At 43.4% G+C, this 22,342-nt stretch overlaps 1 protein-coding gene across 3 annotated transcripts; it reads right to left on the reverse strand.

Annotated features, from left to right (window-relative positions):
* Positions 1–70: 70 nt before the first annotated feature.
* Positions 71–10,951, reverse strand: DEDD (death effector domain containing). 3 transcript variants are annotated; one of them, XM_070608359.1, is made up of 6 exons: positions 10,391–10,951; positions 8,609–8,641; positions 2,580–2,968; positions 2,269–2,376; positions 1,814–1,960; positions 71–1,268 (listed from the first exon to the last, which is right to left on the reverse strand). In XM_070608359.1, the coding sequence occupies exons 3-6, from the start codon at positions 2,902–2,904 to the stop codon at positions 892–894; spliced, it is 957 nt and encodes a 318-aa protein (XP_070464460.1). In that variant the 5' UTR covers positions 2,905–2,968; positions 8,609–8,641; positions 10,391–10,951; the 3' UTR covers positions 71–891. The 3 variants fall into 3 exon arrangements, with proteins under 3 accessions (XP_070464460.1, XP_070464461.1, XP_070464462.1); XM_070608360.1 differs by lacking the exon at positions 10,391–10,951 and adding an exon at positions 10,231–10,352; XM_070608361.1 differs by lacking the exon at positions 10,391–10,951 and adding an exon at positions 9,950–10,217.
* Positions 10,952–22,342: the final 11,391 nt, after the last annotated feature.

The following is a 22,342-nucleotide window of genomic DNA, read 5'->3' on the forward strand; positions in this document are numbered from 1 at the left end:
ATATTGAATTATTTCACTTTCACCTATGATGCCCTTTGCCCAAATCATAAGAAAGCAAAGGGGAAAGGGCTGCAGGGTACATTATTTATTTTCACTTGAACATGGAAGGAAAGTGTCACACTCCCCCTTCCCCTTTTTAGGGGGAGTGTATTTTAATTAGCAACAACTTCTCCATCTACCCTGTGTATGTGTGTACACACACACACTACGGTTGGGAGAGAGGACTAGGCCGACCTAGTCCTCTTACCTATTACTCCTTTGAAGAGGGTTTGACAAAGGAAGAGAAGGAGCTACACCAGGCAGAGGTTTCAAGCCATGGAATGGAGGAAACAAGGCAGAGAGGAGCAGCACCAGAGGCCAGGAGAGAGTGGAAAGGGCCACAGCTTCTTTGTTTTTTAAAAATTCTATAATTTGGGAGAGGGTGGTGATTAAATTCCAAAATACATTTCAGAGTCCCACCTTCCACACAGCTCCCTTACTCACAGCCCTTTGGTTTTTCAGACAAAATTTAAGAGCCCTCATAAAGCCAGAAGTACTGATAACCCCTCAGTGCACCCAAAAGCAGTGTTCACTTCAATCCCTTACAAAGACTATGTTCTATAGACTTTGCTTCTCCCTATACATTTGTCTTACGGCTCAGTGGCAAGGTGGCTGTAGAGACACACATTAGGGGGGTAAGTGGAAAGGGGGAACAAAGGGGAAGCCCAGGCACATGGGTGCAGGGAGGGGTGGGGAACACCACTTCCATTTTCCTTTGTCTTTTCCTTTTTAAAAAAAAAAAAAGGCAGGGTGTGATTGGTTGGAAGGGTAGAGAACAAACCCCAGAACAGTATGTAAGCTCCAGAGGTGGATGGTGGGAACAGTCCCCAGAGAAGTGAGAAGGGGAAAAGGTCAGGGCAATGCTTGCAGCATCAAGTTCCTCAGGAGTTTCTGTCGGCCCAGCTCATAGTCCTCCTCGTCCACATTCACCAGCAGCTTGATGGCTTCATGGCCCACAGCCTGCTTGAGGGAGTCTGTGATGAAGACACCTTTAAGTGCCTCTAGTAATGAGCCATTGATGTAGTCGCGCCAGAATGCGTCGAGGTAGGTGAGCTCAGAGAACTTGATGTCACAGATGATGGAGCCCAGGTCCCGGGACTTGAGGATGGTGTTGGCCTGGTTAAAGCGCTCAAACTGGCGCTCAAGGGGGTCCTGCTTGTTAGAGAAGACATTGCCCTGCAGAGCAGTCTCGTGCTGGCAGTATTCAGCCCGAACCCGCAGTCTGATGTCTGTGGGGAACAGAAGATATGTAGGGAGGTTGCAGTGAGGGGTGAGTTTACAATCCAAGGTTGAACAGCAGAGTAGCAAAGTCAGGAACATCACCTGACCCCTTTTCTACCTCTTCCCCAGGACTAGTTCTTTTCTATGTACCTCTGAAATCCTTGCCTGAATGCAGCAGGTTCCCTTAACTGGGCCACGCCCAAGTCAGATTATTCCCATCACTCACAAACAGCACCTTGCTTCTAGCAGTTATTTTCTCAATTAGCAGGCACAGAAGTTCATTTTTATACTTTATCATGACTTGGTTCATCCTCCCATAAGGATGTCATAACAGCATTCTTCTGATCTAGTATTAACTAACAAAGAGTTGAAATGTACTCTGCCACAAAGATAGAGGAATTCTAGCCCCAGAGACTAAACCATTCAACCTCACTTTGCAAATAGCAATCAAAGTGAACCTTGCACTAAATAGCATAAACTGCCCAGTATCCTAGCAGTTCTTTCTATTTCCCCTCAAGTCTACTCCACCTCTGGTACCTCTGAACTTCCTCACCACATGTCTGCTTTTCCTTGGGATCTGGTGTCACTGACTTCCGGCGTTTTCGCTGGCTCCCAAGTGTGGCTCTCCCTCGAGCTGGCCGCTTGCTACACATCTGAGGGCCCGAAGTGGGGCAGCACACCACAGGATAGTGGGGAGGCACTGACCAGAGGGTACAAGGGGAGAAGATGTAGTAGGGTAAATGCAGAAATTCAAACACTGCTCTTGGAATGAGGAGGAATCATTTAGACTTAGCATTAAAAGCAACAGCAATAATGTGACCTAAAGGAAGACACAACGTGGGAACAATTACAGGATCTAGGTGAAGCATTAACACCTCACCTAATTTTTATGAGGTTAGATATGGTGGGACGGTGTCCTTTCATTTAAGCTGGCAAAGCTGGGAATATGATGGGTTCAGTGTCCTCTTTCTTGATTATGGAAATTAGGAGGAGTTAATGTCTTCTCACCTGTTTTAGGGGGTTGGGGAGGCCTCGGTTCTGGATCACTGAGGGCTCTGGGGGTCACATAGCGAATTGATGTCTCCTCCAGATACTTGTCTACAAGATCAGGGCACACTGTAGGGGAAAAGGGCGTCATTCAAGAAAAGATATACCCCTCCCTTCTTCTAGTCCAACCATCCAAGGGGCCTCATAACTTATTCTCCTAGGTACTCCCCAGAATCAAGGTCTCTTCCCGCTTGGACTCCTATGCTGCTCACTCCTGGCTTCCCACAACTCTTCCCTGATTCCTGTGTCCCCAGCCCCCAATGCACCCTCACCAGCCCGTCTCCTCTTGAGGGTGACGTAGGGCAGCAGGTCATGGCGAGTAATGATGCGCAGCAGCTGCAGCACCTGGCGGAAGTTACTCTCATCACAGCGGCCCTGGCGCTCCAGTGCCAGTAAGAAGTCACGTCCATTTCGGATGAGGCCACGCTCGTGGTCATCAATGACATCAACAAAGAGGAAGGAAAGAACGCGCACATCTCTGTGTGTCAGGTGGGTGCCCACGATGTCAAACATGCGGTGCAGGCTATATAGCCCATGCTCCTGCTCACCATGCTCTTCTGGCCACACCTGGCTTGCCCGCCGCTTTAGGCCCGCCATGCTGGGGGCTCAGGTACACACTGCTTTCCAGAATCCCTGCTCAGCAGCTGCAATCCTCACTATACTGTAAGGACAAGGCAAGAACCTTTGAGCCACTAAATGGCAAGAAGTGGTCTTGTTCATTCCTGTATTCCCAGTGCCCAACACAATGCCCAGGCAGTGTAGTGCTTAATAAGTATTTATTAAATTTTAAAAAGTGTTCATTTAAAAAAGCCTAGAGCTCTCCATACCCAGCAGATGCTGCTCTAAGTCCAGACCCTACTGGAGAAATATAGTCACTTTCCCTAAGTGAGGATGTTATAATGCAATTTTAGTGCTATATACTCAGCAGAAAGTGCTGTTAGATATTACCTCAGTTGTTCCTCCTGCCCCTGAAACACTGCTTTTGAGAACTGTGCTTTCCCCAACCAGTTCACCTCTTAAATGTAGGCAAACTTCAATAGTAGAGAATTCACTCTTCTAATATGAAAGCTGCAGAAAGTGAACTTAGAGACTGATAGTAGGGAAAGTGAAAATCTTTAGGATTAGAACTAGTTTCAATTTTGTCTGTATCATTAACAAGCTGTGTAGCTGTGTGACCATAAGTCACTTAACTTCAAAGTTTCACTGCCCTCATCAGGAATGAAACAAACTACTACTCAGACTTAAAAATCCAATGAGAAAATACATGTGAAATTACTTTGTAAACCTTATATAAATGGTGGTGAAAGATATTTCAAAGAGAGAAGCATCCTTGACCTCTGCAAGCCAGACCCATCCCTCCACAAGCCTATCCTCATTTTTCCTATAATCCAACCAAGTCCAGAAGCGTAACTACTCAGAAGGTTAATAATATTCACCGAAACTCATAGATTTAAATCAGTTATTATTAAGCTCCTGAATTGAGCATGCTTGTAATCCTCCTATGTGACTTGTACACCCTTGATGTTCATACACCATTTGGATATACCACCTTCTAATCTTTCCTCATGGTTGTCATTTACCAATATTCTGTCCATGACCAATCATAGCCCTACATTCATTATATAACTTGGCACTTGATTCACAAAGTTCCTCCATCATCCTGGGTAGTATCAATGACCCAGCCACTATCCAATCCTGAAGTCCAACAACTTTCACCTCCACTCTAGTCACTTATACTAGCCAGCCCTGGTGGTTTAGTGGTTAAGATTTAGCACTCTCACTGCTGTGGCCCTGGTTCATTTCCCAGTTAGGGAACCAAACCTCCCGTCTGTCAGCTGTCATACTGTGGCGGCTGCGTGTTGCTCTGATGCTGAAAGCTATGCCACTGGTATTTCAAATACCAGCAGGATCACCCATGGTGGACAGGTTTCAGCGAAGCTTCCAGACTAAGACAGCCTAGGAGGAAGGACCTGGCCACCCACTTCCAAAACAACTGGCCATGAAAGCCCTATGAATAGCAGTGGAGATTTGTCTGACATAGCGCCAGAAGGTGAGAGGGCAGCACAAAAAGACTAGGCAGAGTTCTGCTCTGCTGTACACAGGATCGCTAGGAGTTTCAATCAACTCGACAGCACTAACAAATAGTCACTAATACTTACTGCCCTGCCAGAGAGTACCACCCAATACTGCTCTACCCTCTGACCACAATCTCCAATCACCCAATCAATTATAAATTCCTGTTGATGCTACTTCTAAATATCCCTTAAACTGCCTCACCTTTCCATCTCCACTGCCACGGTTCAGATCCCAATAATCTCTCACCTGGTCTATTACAACAGCCTCTTTAAGGGCTCTCCTTACCACCAATCTTAGCCCACCTAAAGCCATCCCCCACATTCAGCTGAATTAGCTATCTAAAATGCACAACTGATCACATCACTTTTCTGCTTAAGACCTATAGGAACACTCCAAACTCCTTACACAACACACCAAATATCCCAAGATTGGGTTCCCGCCTACCTTTCAACCTCATAACCCACTTTTTATTCTCTAACCTTATGAGTTTGTTTATCATTCACATACATCATGCAATTCATTTCTCTATACCTTTCTTCAGGCTACTTCCTTTGCCTGAATGCCCCTCTCCCTTCTCTGTTGCACACCCCCATCACCACCCTTTTTCAGATGGCTAACTCCTACTCATCCTTTAAGAGTCAGCTCAGATGCCATCTTCAAATTCATTCTCTACACCCCCATGCTGGGATAAGTAGTCCTCTTCTGTGCGCCTATGGAACACTGTGCATATTTCCCTTTAAATCATTTATCAAAGTGTACTAAAATCATTTCTGTATTTATTATCCCATTAGATCTTAAGCAACTCATGTAGAAGGACTAAGTCATATTCATCTTTATATCTCTAGTGCCTAGCAATGGATAGAGGCTGGCACATAGTAGGAGCAACATATTGTCGAACTGAACTTAATGTCCAAGCAATACTTTAATTAACTCACATATGTGCAAGAATGAGAGGACCCCATTAAAAATAGATACCTGCAACTCAGTTACCATGCATATACAGTCATGCACCACATAATGACATTTTGGTCAATGATGTACCACACGTGCAATGGTGGTCCCATAAGATTAGTACCAGATAGCCTTGGTGGGTAGTAGGCTATACCATTAGGTTCATGTAAGTATACCCTATGATGTTCACACAATGACAAAATCGCCTAATGACCCATTTCTCAGAACATATCCCTATTGTTAAGTGACGTATGACTGTATTCTAGCAAGCTATAGCCTCCCCTACACTGTGCCGTACCACAGCACCCTACTCAACAATGAGACAGGTTGTTCTGTCCATTTTATACACCAAGAAACTGAGGCTAGCTTAAGAAAGGGAATAAAATGATAAGCTACTTCAGAAGAACAAAGCTGATGGGGTCTCAGAAAACTGAAGAGCAAGTAGGACCCGGTCCTCTCTTCCTCAGTAATCCTAAAATAGAAGCACTGAGAGATTTGTAGCCTTAAGGGGAGGTCCACCCTGGAATCACTTAGCCCCATACCATGGGTTCTGATATGTGGACAGGAAATATAGCCCATATCTAGTTAGAGAGCCCAAATGCCCCACCCAAAGCATGGAAAACAGCTGGGAAAATAGCTATTCAACTATTGACTAGTTTTCCTTGTCTCGTCCTTTCTTGTTTCACCTGCTACAGTCCCTGGGTACAAATAGAGGGGACTGAAGGAAAATACCTTCTTGCTCATAGCCAGCAACACGAGAAAACTGAGCCTCCTTAAAACCCCTACAACTTCTCCTTGTTTCCTGTCCCACCTGTTCCCTTTGGCCAGCTGTTGATTATGAGGATCCCAGAAAAAGCAGATGGGCAGATTTCAAATTAAACCAATCAGAAGAGCAGGTTGCTCCAGAGCTCCTCAATTCAAAGTGTACTGACTATAAAGCCCAGGAAATGAAGAAATATTGTCCTCACAGACCTGGCCACTGGAAAATGAGGCAGAGCACAGGAAAGCACTACGGTCCTAATTATTCATCAACGGATGCAATTCTACAATAGGCCTCAATCCTCTCAGGGTTAACTCCCTACATTTGAAGGAGAAAAAAAAGGCCACTTTTAAGTCCTAGATTCCCAGGCTGGATCATTCAAGGTGCCAGGAATTATCAGAGCTTCTAGGTCAGTGGTTCTCAACGAGGGGCAACTTTGTCCCCCAGGGGACATTTACAATGTCTGGAGACATTTTAGGTTGTCATGACTAGGGGGGTAAGGGGGAGTGCTACTGGCATACAGTGAGTAGAAGCCATGGATGCTGCTCTACACATCCTATCACACACAGACAGTCCCCCACAACAAAAAATTATCCAGCCCAAAATGTCAATAATGCTAAGGATGAGAAACTCTATTCTACATGGAGCATGATGAAAGGTCAAAAGGAATAGAGACAACATTGTCACTTTCTACCCTATATCTGGAGTAGGAAGCCATTTGTTCCCTCCGACCCAAACTATCAAACAATATTCCAGAAGAAAAGAAAAGCTAGTCAGACATAGGCTCATTTAACCTCTAAGTCCAACCAGCACTAAGGAGTTCCATCCCACTCCAACCTTGGCTTTTCTATCACCTGCTGTTGCCATTCAGGTGAACAGCAGGTGGTAGGGCTACACTCCCTTCTACCCCATCCCAGGAGGTCTAATTTGACCTACTTCAATCTGGATCTCTGTGAAGATAAGAGAAATACCATTCTCTGCAAGACAGACAAAAAGGATCCTGGACTTAACCCTCAGCAGCCATCTCTAAAGTCTTGAAACTAGACTGCTAGCAGACCCTCCCTGGTTAGGCTGCTAATCAGACTTATACTACTTATTCACTGAAGAGGTTTAAGTTTCCCAAGTCCATGTCCTTGGGAGAAATGTGAGGAGGCTGGCATATAGGCTAATAAGCAGCCCTCTCCACATAATTCTCATGTAGGATGGTGAGTTTACTCACTCAGCAACCCAGATGGGGGTTCCAAGAATCTATTGAACTTCAGCATTAAAAGAACATGGCCAACTTCCTCTGAAACTAAAATATACTCAGCTTTCTGCAGCAGTGAAGCAAGGGAACTCAGCTTAAATTATACAGTGATCCTAGATGAAAGGTATCAGAGTAGTGAGAAGAATGGACCCCCTCTATACAGAAGATTAGAAAGAACTCTTGAGTCTTGGTGTCTGAAATATTGCCAGATACCAAGAGACAAACACTCCAGTAAACAAGAGTCCTGATCCCACTAGCTGGTTTAAGTCCATTTGAGATCCTAAAATATGGGTTTCCCCCTACGTTTCCCAAGAATAATTCTTTATTCTGATGAATTGCAGCATCTCCTAGAGTTGTAGTTCGTTTGTTTTCTTTAGGGAGCTCCAAGACAAGTCAAGGGCCAATGGACAGTCCATATGTATCTACAGGATTTCCTCTTGATTGGTCGTTCTCTATTAGGTTTCTATTTCTAAGCAAAGTCTAGTCTGACCCCAATCAGGGATGATATCTGTATTTTTTGAGGTATTTGACTCTTTTGGAAGCCCTGAAAGTCCTGTGGAAGAAATAATAAAGAGTGATAACTTGAAATGAAAAGGATAGTCTAGTTTCCTCCCAACAGGGATGATATTTGTATTTTCACAGAACCAGAAGTATCTGACTCTCTCAGAAGCTCTTAGAGAGGAAAGTCAGTGGAAGAACTAAAAAGAGTGATGTCTTGAAACTTGAATTGGAAACGACGTGGAAAACTTAAATATGGCTAAGAGCACATAAAGAGCTTTCTCGCTGGTGGGAGAGGAAAATGTAACTAAATACCTGAAAAGTCAGAATTACATAGTATTTTCAAAAGGAAGATTCCAGGAACCCTGAACAACTAAAAGCAAGAATAAGCTAGAGGAAAAGCCCTCCCGTGGAAGGTGCCTCAGCAACCCTCCAAGGGCAATATTTAGTAGACACTGTACTAGAGTACAATGTTGCACATGTTTAAAAAAATGTTTCTCTCAGAGCTAACCAAGACGACTAGATAATAACAAAACAAAGCTGGGGGCCTGTCCCAAAACACCTAATTTTTGCTCTCCTTTCCCTCCCACCAATCTCTAGTTACCCAAAGAGACAGTGACTGCAAGCAACAGATCTTACGTACTCAGTTGGGTGGGTGAAACTCATTTTCCCTGGCATCTACCCCATTACTGAGCTGACCCACCATAAATTTCTCATGCCATTTCCATTCCCTGCCATTGTTTGAAAACAATAAAAAGTTCCAGACTTACCTCTGCAAGAAAGTTAATTTCCCAGGTCTCTTCCTAGCACAAGGTTCAGAGCCAGCAGCAAAACAAAAACAAACAAGGGGGAAAAGAGAGTCAATTTTCAAGCTTTATTTTGAAACCTCACAGGCCCAAAGAGTTAGTCAATCTCAGTTGCAAAAATACAAACAAGCCTAAAGCCATTTCGATTGAAATAATCCACTCCAGGTTAAATGAGGTAACTCGCCCCAACAAAGCCCAAGCTTCCCTAACTCTCTACTCGGCAATTCACAAGACAATACCAACTCTGAGAATTTCCAGCCTCAATGGCTGGTACCACGAAAGGCCCCCAATTCAACAACTTGTGGGAAACCAAGTATCCTCTGACAACTTCTCACCTGACTCCTCAATTTCTCATGAGACTCACCTATTTTGCTACAATATTAACCTTGACTTTCATCTTTAGGAAGAAGTGGGAAGAAAGTGGTTACAGCCAAAGGAGACACTTTCCACTGTTTTCCTTTTCAGACCAGAACCATCCTCCAAATTCCACCTTCGCCCTTTCCCTTACCTAGCACACAGTCAGAACAAAATATCCACGAGGGCAGCATCCACTCATATATCTACATTTCACCAGGGAATGTTTTCTGTGTAAGAATACTGATCCCTCCCTCCCAGCACTTAAGCAGCAAAAGAACGGTCTGGAAACTAAAGTACTCATTTAATTAGCCTGGCTGCCTAGATGCCATCCTGTTTTCCTTTTCTCAGGCTTCCAGAGTCTCAACCTTAGTATATAGGGCTTCAACATAGCATGGCTGTTTCCTCACTCTTGCATTGCTAATTGCTAAAAACTACAAAAGTCCTTCCACACACTGGCAGCGACACCAGCTTCCCCATTTTCCCTTCCTCTCGTAACCAGGAAAAACAAGAGAGCAGTAAGCTAGAGAGCTTTTGGAAGGCAAATCCAGTTGAACTCTCATCCAACCCCAATTCTCCAAACCCACATGACCATTCCCTTCTGCCCTTCCCACCCTATTAAAAGCTAAAGGCCTGGCAATTGGAATTGGCTGCAACTGATGCTGCTTAACTCTGCTCTCTCTTCCTTTCCACAGGGGAAAAGGAAACCCCCGAACCTCTATCACCCGTGCAGCTCCACTGTCCTATCTCCCATCCCATTCCCCTTCCTCCCAAACTTTCCTCCTAGTCTCTCACTTTCTCCATTACCTCGTCACACCGACAGGCTCTCCATTCCCCAAACCTCCGTTCTCTCCTTTTTCACCCAAATATCTCCCCTAGGCCCTTCCCCCTCCCACCTCAAATTTAACACTTTCAAAACCTCCCCCCAAACGTCTTAAGTCCAATTCTCACCTCTTCCCAACACCCCTCAGAGTCCAGTCCTCCTCCCAACGACAAGCCACCAGCCCCTTCCCCTTCTCACGCTCAGCCTCTCCCTCCCGCTCCTAAGCCCCCTCAACCCGGCGGGATGGCAGCCCCACTCCCCAACTCGGCCTCTCTAATACCCCCAGCCCGGCCCAGCCTTGGCCCTTGTTTACGCCCCTCCCCACGTCCCCTCCCCCGCCTCGACCCCTGCCCTCTGCCACAGTTGCCACCTCCCCCGCACGCCCCCCTCGGCCGCTCCCCTCCCCCACCTCGCAGCGTCCCGTCACCTCCCTCTCCTGAGGTTTTCAGGCTGGACGTCGCCACCGCCTCCCCCTCCACTTTCCTTCCCCAAGCCCTTTGCGGCCCCGCCCGGCCCCGCCCCGTCCCGCTCGACTCCCCCTCCCCACTCCGGCCGCCCCGCCGCCTCACTCTCGGCTCAGGCTTGGCGCCGCCATGTTGGATCCATCCGCGCCGCGCTCCCCGGCCTGTCTCCCGGCGCCGCATCCGGGCTCCAGCGCCGCCGCCGCCGCCGCCACGGGCGTGGGGGAGGGGAGAGGCGGGCGGGGGTGGCTGCATCCTGAACAGCGCCTCCCGGAACCTGGCCGGTTCGTGGCGGCTTCGAGACCATAGTGAGGCATGAGCCGGAGGAGCCATGCTAGGTGAGGGCAGCCTGGCAGCGGCATTAAACGGGGAGTGGACAGCTTCACGTCGGGAGGAGAGGCTAGAGAATGGCAGCCATCTTGCTTTGGGGCAAGCTGGCAGCGCAAGTTTTACTTGACGGTGGCTTCAGGGCCGGAGTAAGTAAGGAGAGAGGGTTGCATTCTTGAGTTTGGAAACAGTGGTGGCTCCAGAGCTGGCTGGTGTCGACTTCAAGACCCACCGAAAGACTGGGACTGACAGCCATGACGCGTACGGGCGGAATATTATGGGGGGTGAAATTGCCCCGCATCCTTGGGGGAAGGTTCGTGATCTGGATTTGACCTTTGCTCTGAGCTTCCTGGTAACCCGGACGTTCCGTAAACCTGGCTCCGGAGCAGAAAGCGCTGCTGAGATGCCCTCTCGGATTTCATGCTTTGAGCATTTGTCTTTTGAGCACCCGCTTTCTGAAGGAAGTGTTGCCTGAGCTGAATCCTGGACTCTTGGGAATTGGGGGTCGGGGCCGGGTACTTTCTGGAGCTGCTAGTATCCTGATGTGATTTTAAGAGAGGTAATAGATGAGGCCTGTGAGATTGACAGGGGCCAGTTTACGCAAGGCCTTACAAATTTAGTTGATTTCATCCTAAGGGCAACGAATAGACTGAAGAGATTTAGCAGAGGTGTGACTAATTATATTTGCATTTTAGAAAGATCACGGGTTGCATTGGGGAGAATGGATTAGAAAGGACGCAGTTAGAGGCGTGGAGAACAATTGGTAAGATCTTTTCCAGGCGAGAGACACAGTGGTCTCTCCTATAGAAAGGGAAGTGCAGATGGGAAAAGATAGATGGGAAATGCGCATAAGGCAGAGGGAGGAATCCATGATATTTCCCAGTGTTCTGACTTGGGCAACTGAGGAATAATGATGCCATTTTCTTTTTTGTTTGGGGGAGAGAATGAGTTTTAGGTGCCTGTGGGATATCCATTAGACAACTGGATATTGGATAATGTGGGTTGGGAATGCAAAAGAAACGTTTGGGGTGTGTGCTCTCAAGCGCCTGTGAATATAGATAGTTGTTGAAGCTGTGGAAGTGGATAAGATGGCCTAGTGAGAGGAATATCTGCGTTTGAGAGATGAGATGAGGAAAAGAAGCTGAAAAGAGGACATTGAGCAGGGGCAAACAGAAAGGAAAGAAGGCAACCAGGAGAGAAATATCAAGGAAACTGGTTACAGTGTTAAACGTTACAAATCAGGTAAGAGGTGGACTAAAATGTGTCCATGGATTTTGCAACAAGGAAGTCATTTAGTAATTTTGGAGAAAGCTGTTTCAGAGATATATGGTGGGCTGGAAACCAGACTGAGGTAGATTGAGTGACTGGAAAGGCACAGTGTATAAAGATAATTTTTTAGGGGCCGGACCCCTGATGCCAAGATCAAGTTTCAGGCTCCTCTTCAGTGGCCCGGGGTTCGCCGGTTCGGATCCCGGGTGTGGACATGGCACCGCTTGGCAAGCCATGCTGTGGTAGGCATCCCACATATAAAGTAGGGGAAGATGGGCATGGATGTCAGCTCGGGGCTAGTCTTCCTCAGCAAAAAAAAAAAACTGTCAGCAGATGTTAGCTCAGTGCTAATCTTCCTCAAAAAAAAAAAAAAGAATTTTTAAATGGTGTTGAGGTTAGCAGTAGGGTGTAGCATGAGGGAGAATTCCAAAGAAAGGGAAAGAGTTTTAGGTGCCTGTGGGGCAGCCAGATGGAGATGTCCTAATGACAGTTGACTATACAGATCTAAAAGGTAGGAGAAAAATATATTAAATGGGAAAAAAGCTAGTGTAGAAGAATGCATATGGCACATTTACACAGGCATTAAAAAATTAACCATGAAGAGTGGGCCTGGGAGGGATGAAACTTATACGTTTTTGTTTTAGCTCTATCTTTACTGTTGGTATTTGTTTTACTGTGTACATAGATTACTTTTATAGAAAAGTACTTTTTAAAAACTTCAGCGTATATAGCCAGAAATTCTGATGAGTTTGGGTGCATTCAGAGTGATACTGCCTTAGACTATAGCCAGAAATTCTGAATCATGAACGTCTCAGTGGTAGTTGAAGCCATAGATTTCTAGAAGCTCCCCAGAGAACAGCAGAGGGCTAAGAAGAGTGCTGTGGGGAATTCCAACATTTAAGGCACAAGTAGAAGAAGAGCCCTTGGAGAATCTTTGAAAAGGAACAGCCAATAAGGAAGAACAAAAACTGGGTGGTAATTGGCACAGAATCAGAGGGAAGAGAGCGGTTCAAGAGAGTGGAAGTTGTTAAAAGTGTCAGATGTCTCCAGAAAGACGGCTAACAGGAAAGGTGCTTTTAGCTCCAGACCCAGGTTTCCTGGAAGCTTGGCACAAAGGTCAGATTGAGATTTTGAACTTTCCCCCAAGTATCATGTGGAATCTGACCCCCATGCTATTCTACCCTTATGCATCATGACTGGCAGTCCTAGTCTTTCAATGGGTTTTGAAGTCAGCACCAGCCAGCTCTGGCACCACCAGTGTTTCCACACTCAAGAATGCTACCTCTCCCATTCCATACTATGGCCCTGAAGCTGCCATGAAGAAAAACCTGTGTTGCCAAAATGATGGAAGTTAAGGATTTGAAAGTAGGAGTATAAACTGGAGTTGAGAAGGTCAAGAACTAAGGATCGCATGGATTTTCCTAAAACCACCCTGAAAGATAGGAAGAGTTTGCATAGAGAGGTTACTTAATAGGTGCTAAAGTCCTCAGTAAACTTGAGGGCTAAAGGGTAGTTGAACCAAATAGCAGAAGCTTTAAAGAGGAAAGAGTTTTTGCAAGAGGATGGAAGCACCATAGTCTGAAAGTACCAGTGGATAGCAAAGAGAAGGATGATAGCCTGCCACCCTTTCCTACAGGAGTGCGAGAATGAACAGCCTCTACTTTAGAAGGTTGAAGGAAGAAGTGTCTGTTAGAAAATGCCAAAAATGTCAGCCCTACCCAACTTTCCATCTGGACCCACTGCAACTCTGTTCCTTTGTAAACAACCTCCCCTATATCCTAATTTTCTTCACAGATTGCTCCCTAGCTTTTCCTAGAGGAAGACTCATCAGGACAGAAGTAGCTGTGATGTATGGAAGGGGGATGTGCCCCACCCACGTAAATCCACACAAGAGGCAGGCACAGGCACAACTTCTTAAAATAGAATCATATTCTCTCCATATCCATATTCTGAAGCAGTTTGACACCTAGCAGTCTTGGCATCATGGTAGTAATTCCTTTCTGTGAGCCCACCTCTCCTCTCCAAACCTAACCCAACCCCGTTTAGAGAGTTAGAGAGGAGAGTCCATACTGAAGACTGCCTTTTCTAATAGTGTGATGTCCAGTTCACTCATTGCAGCCCATGGGGAAAAAACACACATTGCCCTCTCCACTCAGAATGGAAAGGTAAAGGAAGGGCTGGGATTTGGCTCCATTAAGCCTTCCAGAATAATCTCTCTTCCTCTACAGGACTCGTAGGACTCAGTCCTTTTCCCTGGAGCCAAACCTTAACAACTAAATTTTACATATTCCAGACAATTGGGACAAACATTGTCTGGCCAACTGTTCCTAAGGTAATTGGTCCATTCATGGTTGCAGTTGTAGGAATGTTTTCTGTTTGGGGGGCCCTGGATGTTCACTTGAGATTTAATAGGGGCTGAAGAGATCATAATGCCAATAAAGAGAGCTGAGCAGATTTCCTGAGGTGAAATGGAATAAATACCAGCTAACCCAAGGAGACCTGTGTGGAGATGGACACTCTCATGCCCACCACTGAGAAGAAATATTTCAAACGCTTTCAAGATTTTTCACTAGCCATAGCTAAACAGCTGTTCCCCCTTGGGTTAAACTATACATCAATAGTTATAGCAAAAACATCATCTTTTGTCTTCTGTTCTTTTTCCATCCTCTCGTTGCTTCAACTGAAAACTTGAGAAAACTCCACTGAGAAGACTGAGAACCCTGTGTACGATTCTTTTGTTACTCAGAGTCCTCTGTCTTTCACATTCCTTCCTTTACATCAGCTCCTGTCTCTTCCTTGGAGCCTCTGCTAAGAAAACTCCCTCTAGCTTTCAAAGACTAGCCCCTTCAGCTTGACCCTGATTCCCATTCTTTTCTGCTTCTCAACACACTGTTCCCACCATTATCTCTTCCTTCACTAGACTCTAACCTGACATCCTTCAGCTACCTTTCACATTCTCCTGTTTCTACTGTGTCCTGTGCTATAGTTCTCAACTCACTGTAATTCTCAGTGATTAGAAAAGCCTTTTTAGGGGCCAGCATGGTGGCGTAGTAGTTAAGTTCACATGCTCTGTTTCAGTGGCCCAGGGTTCGCAGTTTGGATCCCAGACACGGACCTACGTACCACTCATCAGGCCACGCTGTGGCAGCATCCCACATACCAAACAGAAGAAGATTGCCACAGATGTTAGCTCAGGGATAGTCTTCCTCAAGCAAAAAAAAAAAAAGAGAAAGATTGGCAACAAGTGTTAGCTCAGGGCCAATCTTCCTCACCAAAAAAAGCAAAAGAGAAAAGCCTTTTTTCTGTACTTTAGAAAAATCTATCTCTTTGTACCTTCCATTTATTGGTCCTATTTTTTCTCTCTGGATCACCACATCATAGCTGTGTGTCAACCCTTCAGATAACTACTATGTCCCTACTAAATATTTTTTTTCCAGGTCAATGGTAGTACCAATTCAAAGTATAGAAGACCTCTTATCTTGCTTGATCTGAATACTCTATTAAGGCTGCTTTTCCCAGTTCATGCTGTTCTACACCTCTGCCCAAATTAAGATCTTTTCAAACCAGACATTGCCTTAAAGAAGTCCATACCCTATTGGCAGTTATTGTCACAAGTATCCTTTTGATTCTTCCAGGCCCAGTCTGATCCCTGTGTCCCTGCCTGAGCTTTATTCTTGAACTTTATCCTACAGTGATTTATTGACCTGACAGGCCTATCTAGTTCTTGGCTCCCCATTAACTTCAAGCTTCTCCAGTTAATCATTTTCTTTCTTTCTTTCTTTCTTTTTTTTTGAGGAAGATTAGCTCTGAGCTAACTGCTGTCAATCCTCCTCTTTTTGCTGAGGAAGACTGGCCCTGAGCTAACATCCGTGCCCATCTTCCTCTACTTTACACGTGGGACGCCTGCCACAGCATGGCTGGATAAGCAATGCCATGTCCACACCCAGGATCCAAACTGGCGAACCCCAGGCCGCCTCAGCGGAAGGTGCAAACTTAACCGCTGTGCCACTGGGCCGGCCCCTCTTTTTTTTTTTAAGATTGGCACCTGAGCTAACAACTGTTGCCAATCTTCTTTTTTCTTCCCTGTTTTTTCTCCCCAAATTCCCCCAGTACATAGTTGTATATTTTAGTTGTGGGTCCTTCTAGTTGTGGTATGTGGGATGCCACCTCAATGTGGCCTGACGAGCTGTGCCATGTCTATGCCTAGGATCCGAACCAGCGAAACCCTGGGCTACCGAAGCAGAGCGTGAAAACTTAACCACTCGGCCATGGGGCCGGCCCCCCAGTTATTCATTTTCATCCAGGCATCATCCTGGATCCTAATTTCAATTGAGCTTCAGACCTAGCTGTAAGCCCTGAGCTGGAATTCTGATGTCTCCTGGCTCCTGAATAGAAAAATAGGGACCACAATCAGTCCCTGAATCCTAACTATCTGCTATCCAAAATTCTCCTTAACCTGTTTCCTTTTCTTCATTTGCCAGCTCTGACCCTCACTAATATGACTGGGCAAATTCCTTAGCTTCTCTGAGCTTGTTTTCTTATCTGTAAAAGGGGCAAATATAACATCCACATGATAGGTCATTGTTTTAATGATTATGTTGAATAATATATTTGAATTGTTAACACAGGGCCTAACTCATTGTAAGTGCTGGGTAAATGTTACCTAGTATTTGTATATAACGATATATATGTTTCAGGTTTCAGAAATTCAGCAGGTCCTTTATCAATGCTCTCTGCTGCCCCCATGGGGATGACTTTTTCCAAGTCATTGGTTATCCTGCAGGCCACGACAAAAACAGCCTTGTCTCACCAACACACCAGTTAATTAGAAAATTAGTCAGTTCTTCTTTGGTTGATTGTTCAATCAAATAAAAATGCTTCTATATTCTAGCCCATTGTCTATCTTTTTCAAAAAACATACCAGGAAACTGTTATGTTTTCCTGCAATCAAGATATACTGTCTCTATAATGTTCTTCTAGTTTGTTTATCTAGTAACACTGGCGAGGAAAGTCATTCAGTCGTTTACTTAGTATGTTAAGCATTTACTAATGTCAGGTATTGTGATAGACATATAGGATAGGATACACAATGGTGGACAAAACAGACATGTCTTCATGGAGCTCACTACGTGGGTAGACAGACACTAAGGAAAAAATAAATACATCATTCTAAATTGAGATAGGTGCTATGAAGGAAAAGAACAGAATGCTGTGACAGAAAAATGAATGATCCGGAAATCCTCTGTGAGGTGGTGACATGGAAGCTGAGACCCAAAGGACACGAAGGAGGCAGCCATCTTGCGGAGAATGGGGAGGAGTACCCTAGGATAAGCAGACACCTGCAAAAGGCCAGGAGGCAATGAAGATCGGACACCTTGGGAGACTGAATCACATCGTGATGAACCACTGTAGGCATCTGGGGATTGCTGCTTTCTTTTGTCATCGCCCTTTAATACCTGTTCTATAGTTTTACTAAGAATTCATAACCTTAGGTTTTTGTTGTTGTTTTGAGGAATATTAGCGCTCAGCTAACATCTGCTGCCAATCCTCCTCTTTTTGCTGAGGAAGACTGGCCCTGAGCTAACATCCGTGCCCATCTTCCTCTACTTTATACGTGGGATACCTGCCACAGCATGGCTGGATAAGCAGTGCCATGTCCACACCTGGGATCTGAACCGGAGAACCCCAGGCCACCAAAGCGGAACGTGCTCACTTAACTGCTGTGCCACTGAGCCGGCCCCTAATAATCTTAGGTTTTTAGTTCCCAGAGTTCACCATCTAGAAGTTTCCTCTTTGAAAATGTGGACATTTGCCATATTGTGAGTTCCTCAGATTACCTAAAGGGGACACAATTTTACTTATACTTTTTATTTCTAGAATAGCATGTGTTCAGGCCCTGAACTCATTTAAAATGATAAGAATCCTGTTACTATTTTAATCATTAATGAACTTATAACAGAAAGGATTTTCCTAACTCCTTGCATTACCTCATTTCTTCGTGTGTTCTTCCAAGCTTTAGCTATTTATACATTTTTATGTAGCTAAAATAATAATCTAATTATCATTATTGCAGATGATAGCTTGTTTAACTAGATAACTCATGAGCATCAACTTAAAAATTATTACAAATAATAACGGAATTAGTCAAGTGGGGGGAAAGTAACATGCAGAAGTGAATATCCTTTATATATACAAACTGTAAGTTAAAGATAAAATCTAAGACCCAATAGCAACAAAACAAAGTTCCTTATAATAAGCCTAACAAGAATGTGCAAGATCAGTATGAATGAAATTTTTAAATGCTACCCATATAAGAGAAAGCTTGAACAAATGGAAAGTAACATCATGTTCTTGGGTAGAGAGAAAATATAATGATGTTGATTTCCAAAGTTGTCTATAGATTTATATGATCTAGATCAAAATATCAGCAGGATTTTTAAAAATAAAACAAGCTTATTTTAAGTTCACATGGAAAAATAAGGAAGAATTAAAAGGAAAATTCTGAAAAAGAAAAGTGATGAATAGAAGCTAGCCCAACCAGATATAAGAATTTGTTATAAAGCTGCAATGATTAAATCAGTAGAGTAATGCCCTGTGAATAGACAAGTTGTTGGAACAGAATGGAAGGCCCGGTGATAGACCCAAATACGTATGGAAATTTTGTATTGATAAAAGTGCCACCTTAGATCAGTGGAAAGAATATGCATTATTTAGTAAATGGTGTTGAAACATCTGAAGAGACATCTAAGGAGAAAATGTTGGATCCTGACATCATACCCTTCACCAAAATTAATTCCGTATGGATTAATAGCCAATCATAATTAATATAAAATACTGGAAGCTATCCAAAACATAAGGGTACAAAAAGGTTGAAAGTAAAAGAGTGGGAAAAGATATACTATGTAAACATAAACCAAAAGAAAATTATATAATGACAGATATAGTAGACTTGAAGGCAAAAAGCATTACTAGAAATAAAGAAGGAGGGGGCCAGCCCAGTGGTGCAGTGGTTAAGTGAGCACATTCCACTTCGGTGGCCCAGGGTTCACCAGTTCAGATCCCAGGAGTGGACATGGTACCACTCAGCAAGCCATGCTGTGGTAGGTGTACCATATATAGAGTAGAGGAAGATGGGCATGGATGTTAGTTCAGGGCCAGTCTTCCTCAGCAAAAAGAGGAGGATTGGCAGCAGATGTTAGCTGAACACTAATATTCCTCAAAAAAAAAAAAAAAGAAAGAAAGAAAGAAAGAAAGAAAGAAGGGGGCCCGGTCCTGTGGCCAAGTGGTTAAGTTCATGTGATCTGCTTCGGCAGCCCAGCATTTTTTTTTTTTTATTACTGTTATGATAGATTACAACCTTGTGAGATTTCAGTTGTACATTATTGTTAGTCATGTTGTGGGTACACCACTTCCCCCTTTGTGCCCTCCCCCCACCCCGCCTTTTCCCTGGTAACCACCGATCAGATCTCCTTGTCAATATATTAACTTCCACCTATGAGTGGAGTCATATAGAGTTCGTCTTTCTCTGACTGGCTTATTTCGCTTAACATAATACCCTCGCGGTCCATCCACGTTGCTGCGAGTGGGCCAATTTTGTCTTTTTTTATGGCTGAGTAGTATTCCATTGTGTATATATACCATATCTTCTTTATCCAATCATCAGTTTCTGGGCATGTAGGTTGGTTCCACATCTTGGCTATTGTAAATAATGCTGCGATGAACATAGGGGTGCAAGCGACTCTTGGGATTTCTGATTTCAGGTTCTTAGGATAGATACCCAGTAATGGGATGGCTGGGTCATAGGGTATTTCTATTTGTAACTTTTTGAGAAATCTCCATACTGTTTTCCATAGTGGCTGTACCAGTTTGCATTCCCACCAACAGTGTATGAGGGTTCCTTTTTCTCCACAACCTCTCCAACATTTGTCGCTCTTGGTTTTGGATGTTTTTGCCAATCTAACGGGTGTAAGGTGATATCTTAGTGTAGTTTTGATTTGCATTTCCCTGATGATTAGCGATGATGAACATCTTTTCATGTGTCTATTGGCCATATTCATATCTTCTTTTGAGAAATGTCTGTTCATGTCCTCTGCCCATTGTTTGATTGGGTTGTTTGTTTTTTTGTTGTTAAGCCGCAGCCCAGCATTTTGCCAGTTCAGGTGCTGGTCGTGGACCTAGCACCGCTGGTCAGGCCATGCTGAGGTGGCATCCCATATAGTACAACCAGAAGGACCAACAACTAGAATATACAACTGTGTACTTGGGGGAGCTTTGAGGAGAAGGAAAAAAAAAGATTGGCAACAGATTTTAGCTCAGGTGCTAATCTTAAAAAAAGAAAAGGGGGGGAACAAAGGCATTCATATTAATAACTGCAATTTACCAGGAAGTTCTACATTTGTATGCACTTAATAAAATAACCTCAAATTATATAGAGCAACAGAGCTACAAGAAAAAAATAGCCAAATTCATGATCATAATAGGAGATTCAATACATCTGTCTCACTCACTGATAGAGCATGCATCTTTCAGAACTAATAGACAAAAAAATCAATGAGGATATAAAAAACTTAAATGACATTTGAGCAGCAAATTGGATTCAACAAGCATATATAGTCCACTATATGCAACAACTGCAAATTAAAAATTATTTTTAGGCACACTTGGAGCATTTTAAAAACCGACCATGTTGTGCTATAAAGCAAGTTTCAACAAATTTCAAAGGATTGAAATTATACAAAGTTTCTTGCCATCATTGCAGTTAAGCTAGAAATCAGTAAGAAAAAGGTAACTAGAAAATCTCTATAAGTTATAAAATACTCTTCTAAATAACACCTCAAAAGAAATCACAACTGGAGTTAGAAAATAATTTGAACTGAATGATAATAAAAATACTACATACCAAAACTTATGGGATGTGGCTAAAGCTGTGCTTACAAGAAAATGTATATTTTTAAGTGCACATATTTGGAAAAAAGAAAAGCTGAAAATTCATGAGTTTTGCATCAATCTCAAGAACATATAACAGTAAATTAAACCCCAAAAAAGTAGAAGAAAGGAAATGTGCACATAGACATGTCTGGAAGGATGTATACTTAAAATTATAGCAGTTTTCTCTCTTAGGGTAGGAATATGAATTAATTTTATTTTTCTGTATTTATATAAACTGGAACAAACAAAGCCATTTTCATTTTAGGGAAAAAAGTACTAGAGGAAAACATATTTTTAAAAAATCTAGACTGTTGTAGTGACAAACACCAGTAGCTATAAGCAAAAAGACTCATAAATTCAACTTCATATATGAAAATTTTCCATATGGTTAAAAATACTATAAACAAAAGCAAAGACAAATGACAAACTGGGGGAAATATTTACAACTCATCACAAACTGCTAATCTCTTTCGTTAAAAAAAAAAGCCCTCTGGGGTCAGCCCGGTGGTGCAGTGGTTAAACTCGCACGTTCCACTTCGGTGGCTCGGGGTTCGCCAGTTTGGATTCCGGGTGCAGACATGGCACCGCTTGGCAAGCCATGCTGTGGTAGGTGTCCCATGTATAAAGTAGAGCAAGATGGGCATGGATGTTAGCTCAGGGCAAGTCTTCCTCAGCAAAAGAGGAAGATTGGCAAGAGTTAGCTGAGGGCTAATCTTCCTCAAAAAAAAAAAAAAAACCCCTCATAGTAATTAGTAATTAGTAATCAGAAAAAAAATGAATGATAAATTAAAAGGGACACAGAATATAAGAATTTACAGAAAAGGAAATACAAATGGATACCAAACCTATGAAAATTTATTCAGCCTTACTCATAATAAGAGAAATGGACATTAAAATTGTCTCGAGATTCTATTTCTATCATGGAATTGGCAAAAACAACTCTGTTGTTAATATTCTGATTTGTTTTGGGGGAAACCTTGTCATTTCATGTATTGCTAATAGTAATATAAATTGGCTTAATCTTTATGGAGGGCAATTTGGAAACATTTAACAAAATTTAAAATGCACAAGTTTTTTGAGGCAACAGTTCCATATCTAAGTATTTATTGCACATGTACAAAGTAATGAAAACACAAGGCTATTAACTGCAGCACTGTTTGTAATAGCAAGAGACTGACTATAATCTAACTATCCATCCATGAGGGTCTGGTTGAACAAATTATGGTAGATCCATACAATGAGATGCATCTACAAAGAAGAAGGAAGAAGGGGAGGGAGACAAGGAACAAAAGAATGAGGTAGTTCTATATGTATTAATATGGAGCAGCCTCCAAGATATATTATTCAGTGAAAAAAGCAAGGTGCACAAATGTGTATAGTATGCTACCATTTGTATAAAAAGTTTTTAAAAAATGTATTTGTGTAATGGTAAATGCATTGGTATGTGTATTGGTAAATGCATAGAATATATTTGGAAGGTTATACAAAAAACTAGGTGGAGGGGAGGGGCCCCTGGGGAAGGGAACTGAGTAGCCA

Source organism: Equus przewalskii, unplaced genomic scaffold, assembly GCF_037783145.1.
Source record: "Equus przewalskii isolate Varuska unplaced genomic scaffold, EquPr2 ChrUn-6, whole genome shotgun sequence".
Taxonomy (NCBI): Eukaryota; Metazoa; Chordata; class Mammalia; order Perissodactyla; family Equidae; genus Equus; species Equus przewalskii.

Excerpts from the sequence above, each read along its gene's own strand:
- DEDD (XM_070608359.1), bottom strand. The coding sequence starts at position 2,904 with ATGGCGGGCCTAAAGCGGCGGGCAAGCCAGGTGTGGCCAGAAGAGCAT. Across the intron at positions 1,961-2,268 it reads TCCCCAACCCCCTAAAACAG|TGCCTCCCCACTATCCTGTG; the intron begins GTGAGAAGACAT and ends CCCTCTGGTCAG. Across the intron at positions 1,269-1,813 it reads CAAGGAAAAGCAGACATGTG|ACATCAGACTGCGGGTTCGG; the intron begins GTGAGGAAGTTC and ends TGTTCCCCACAG.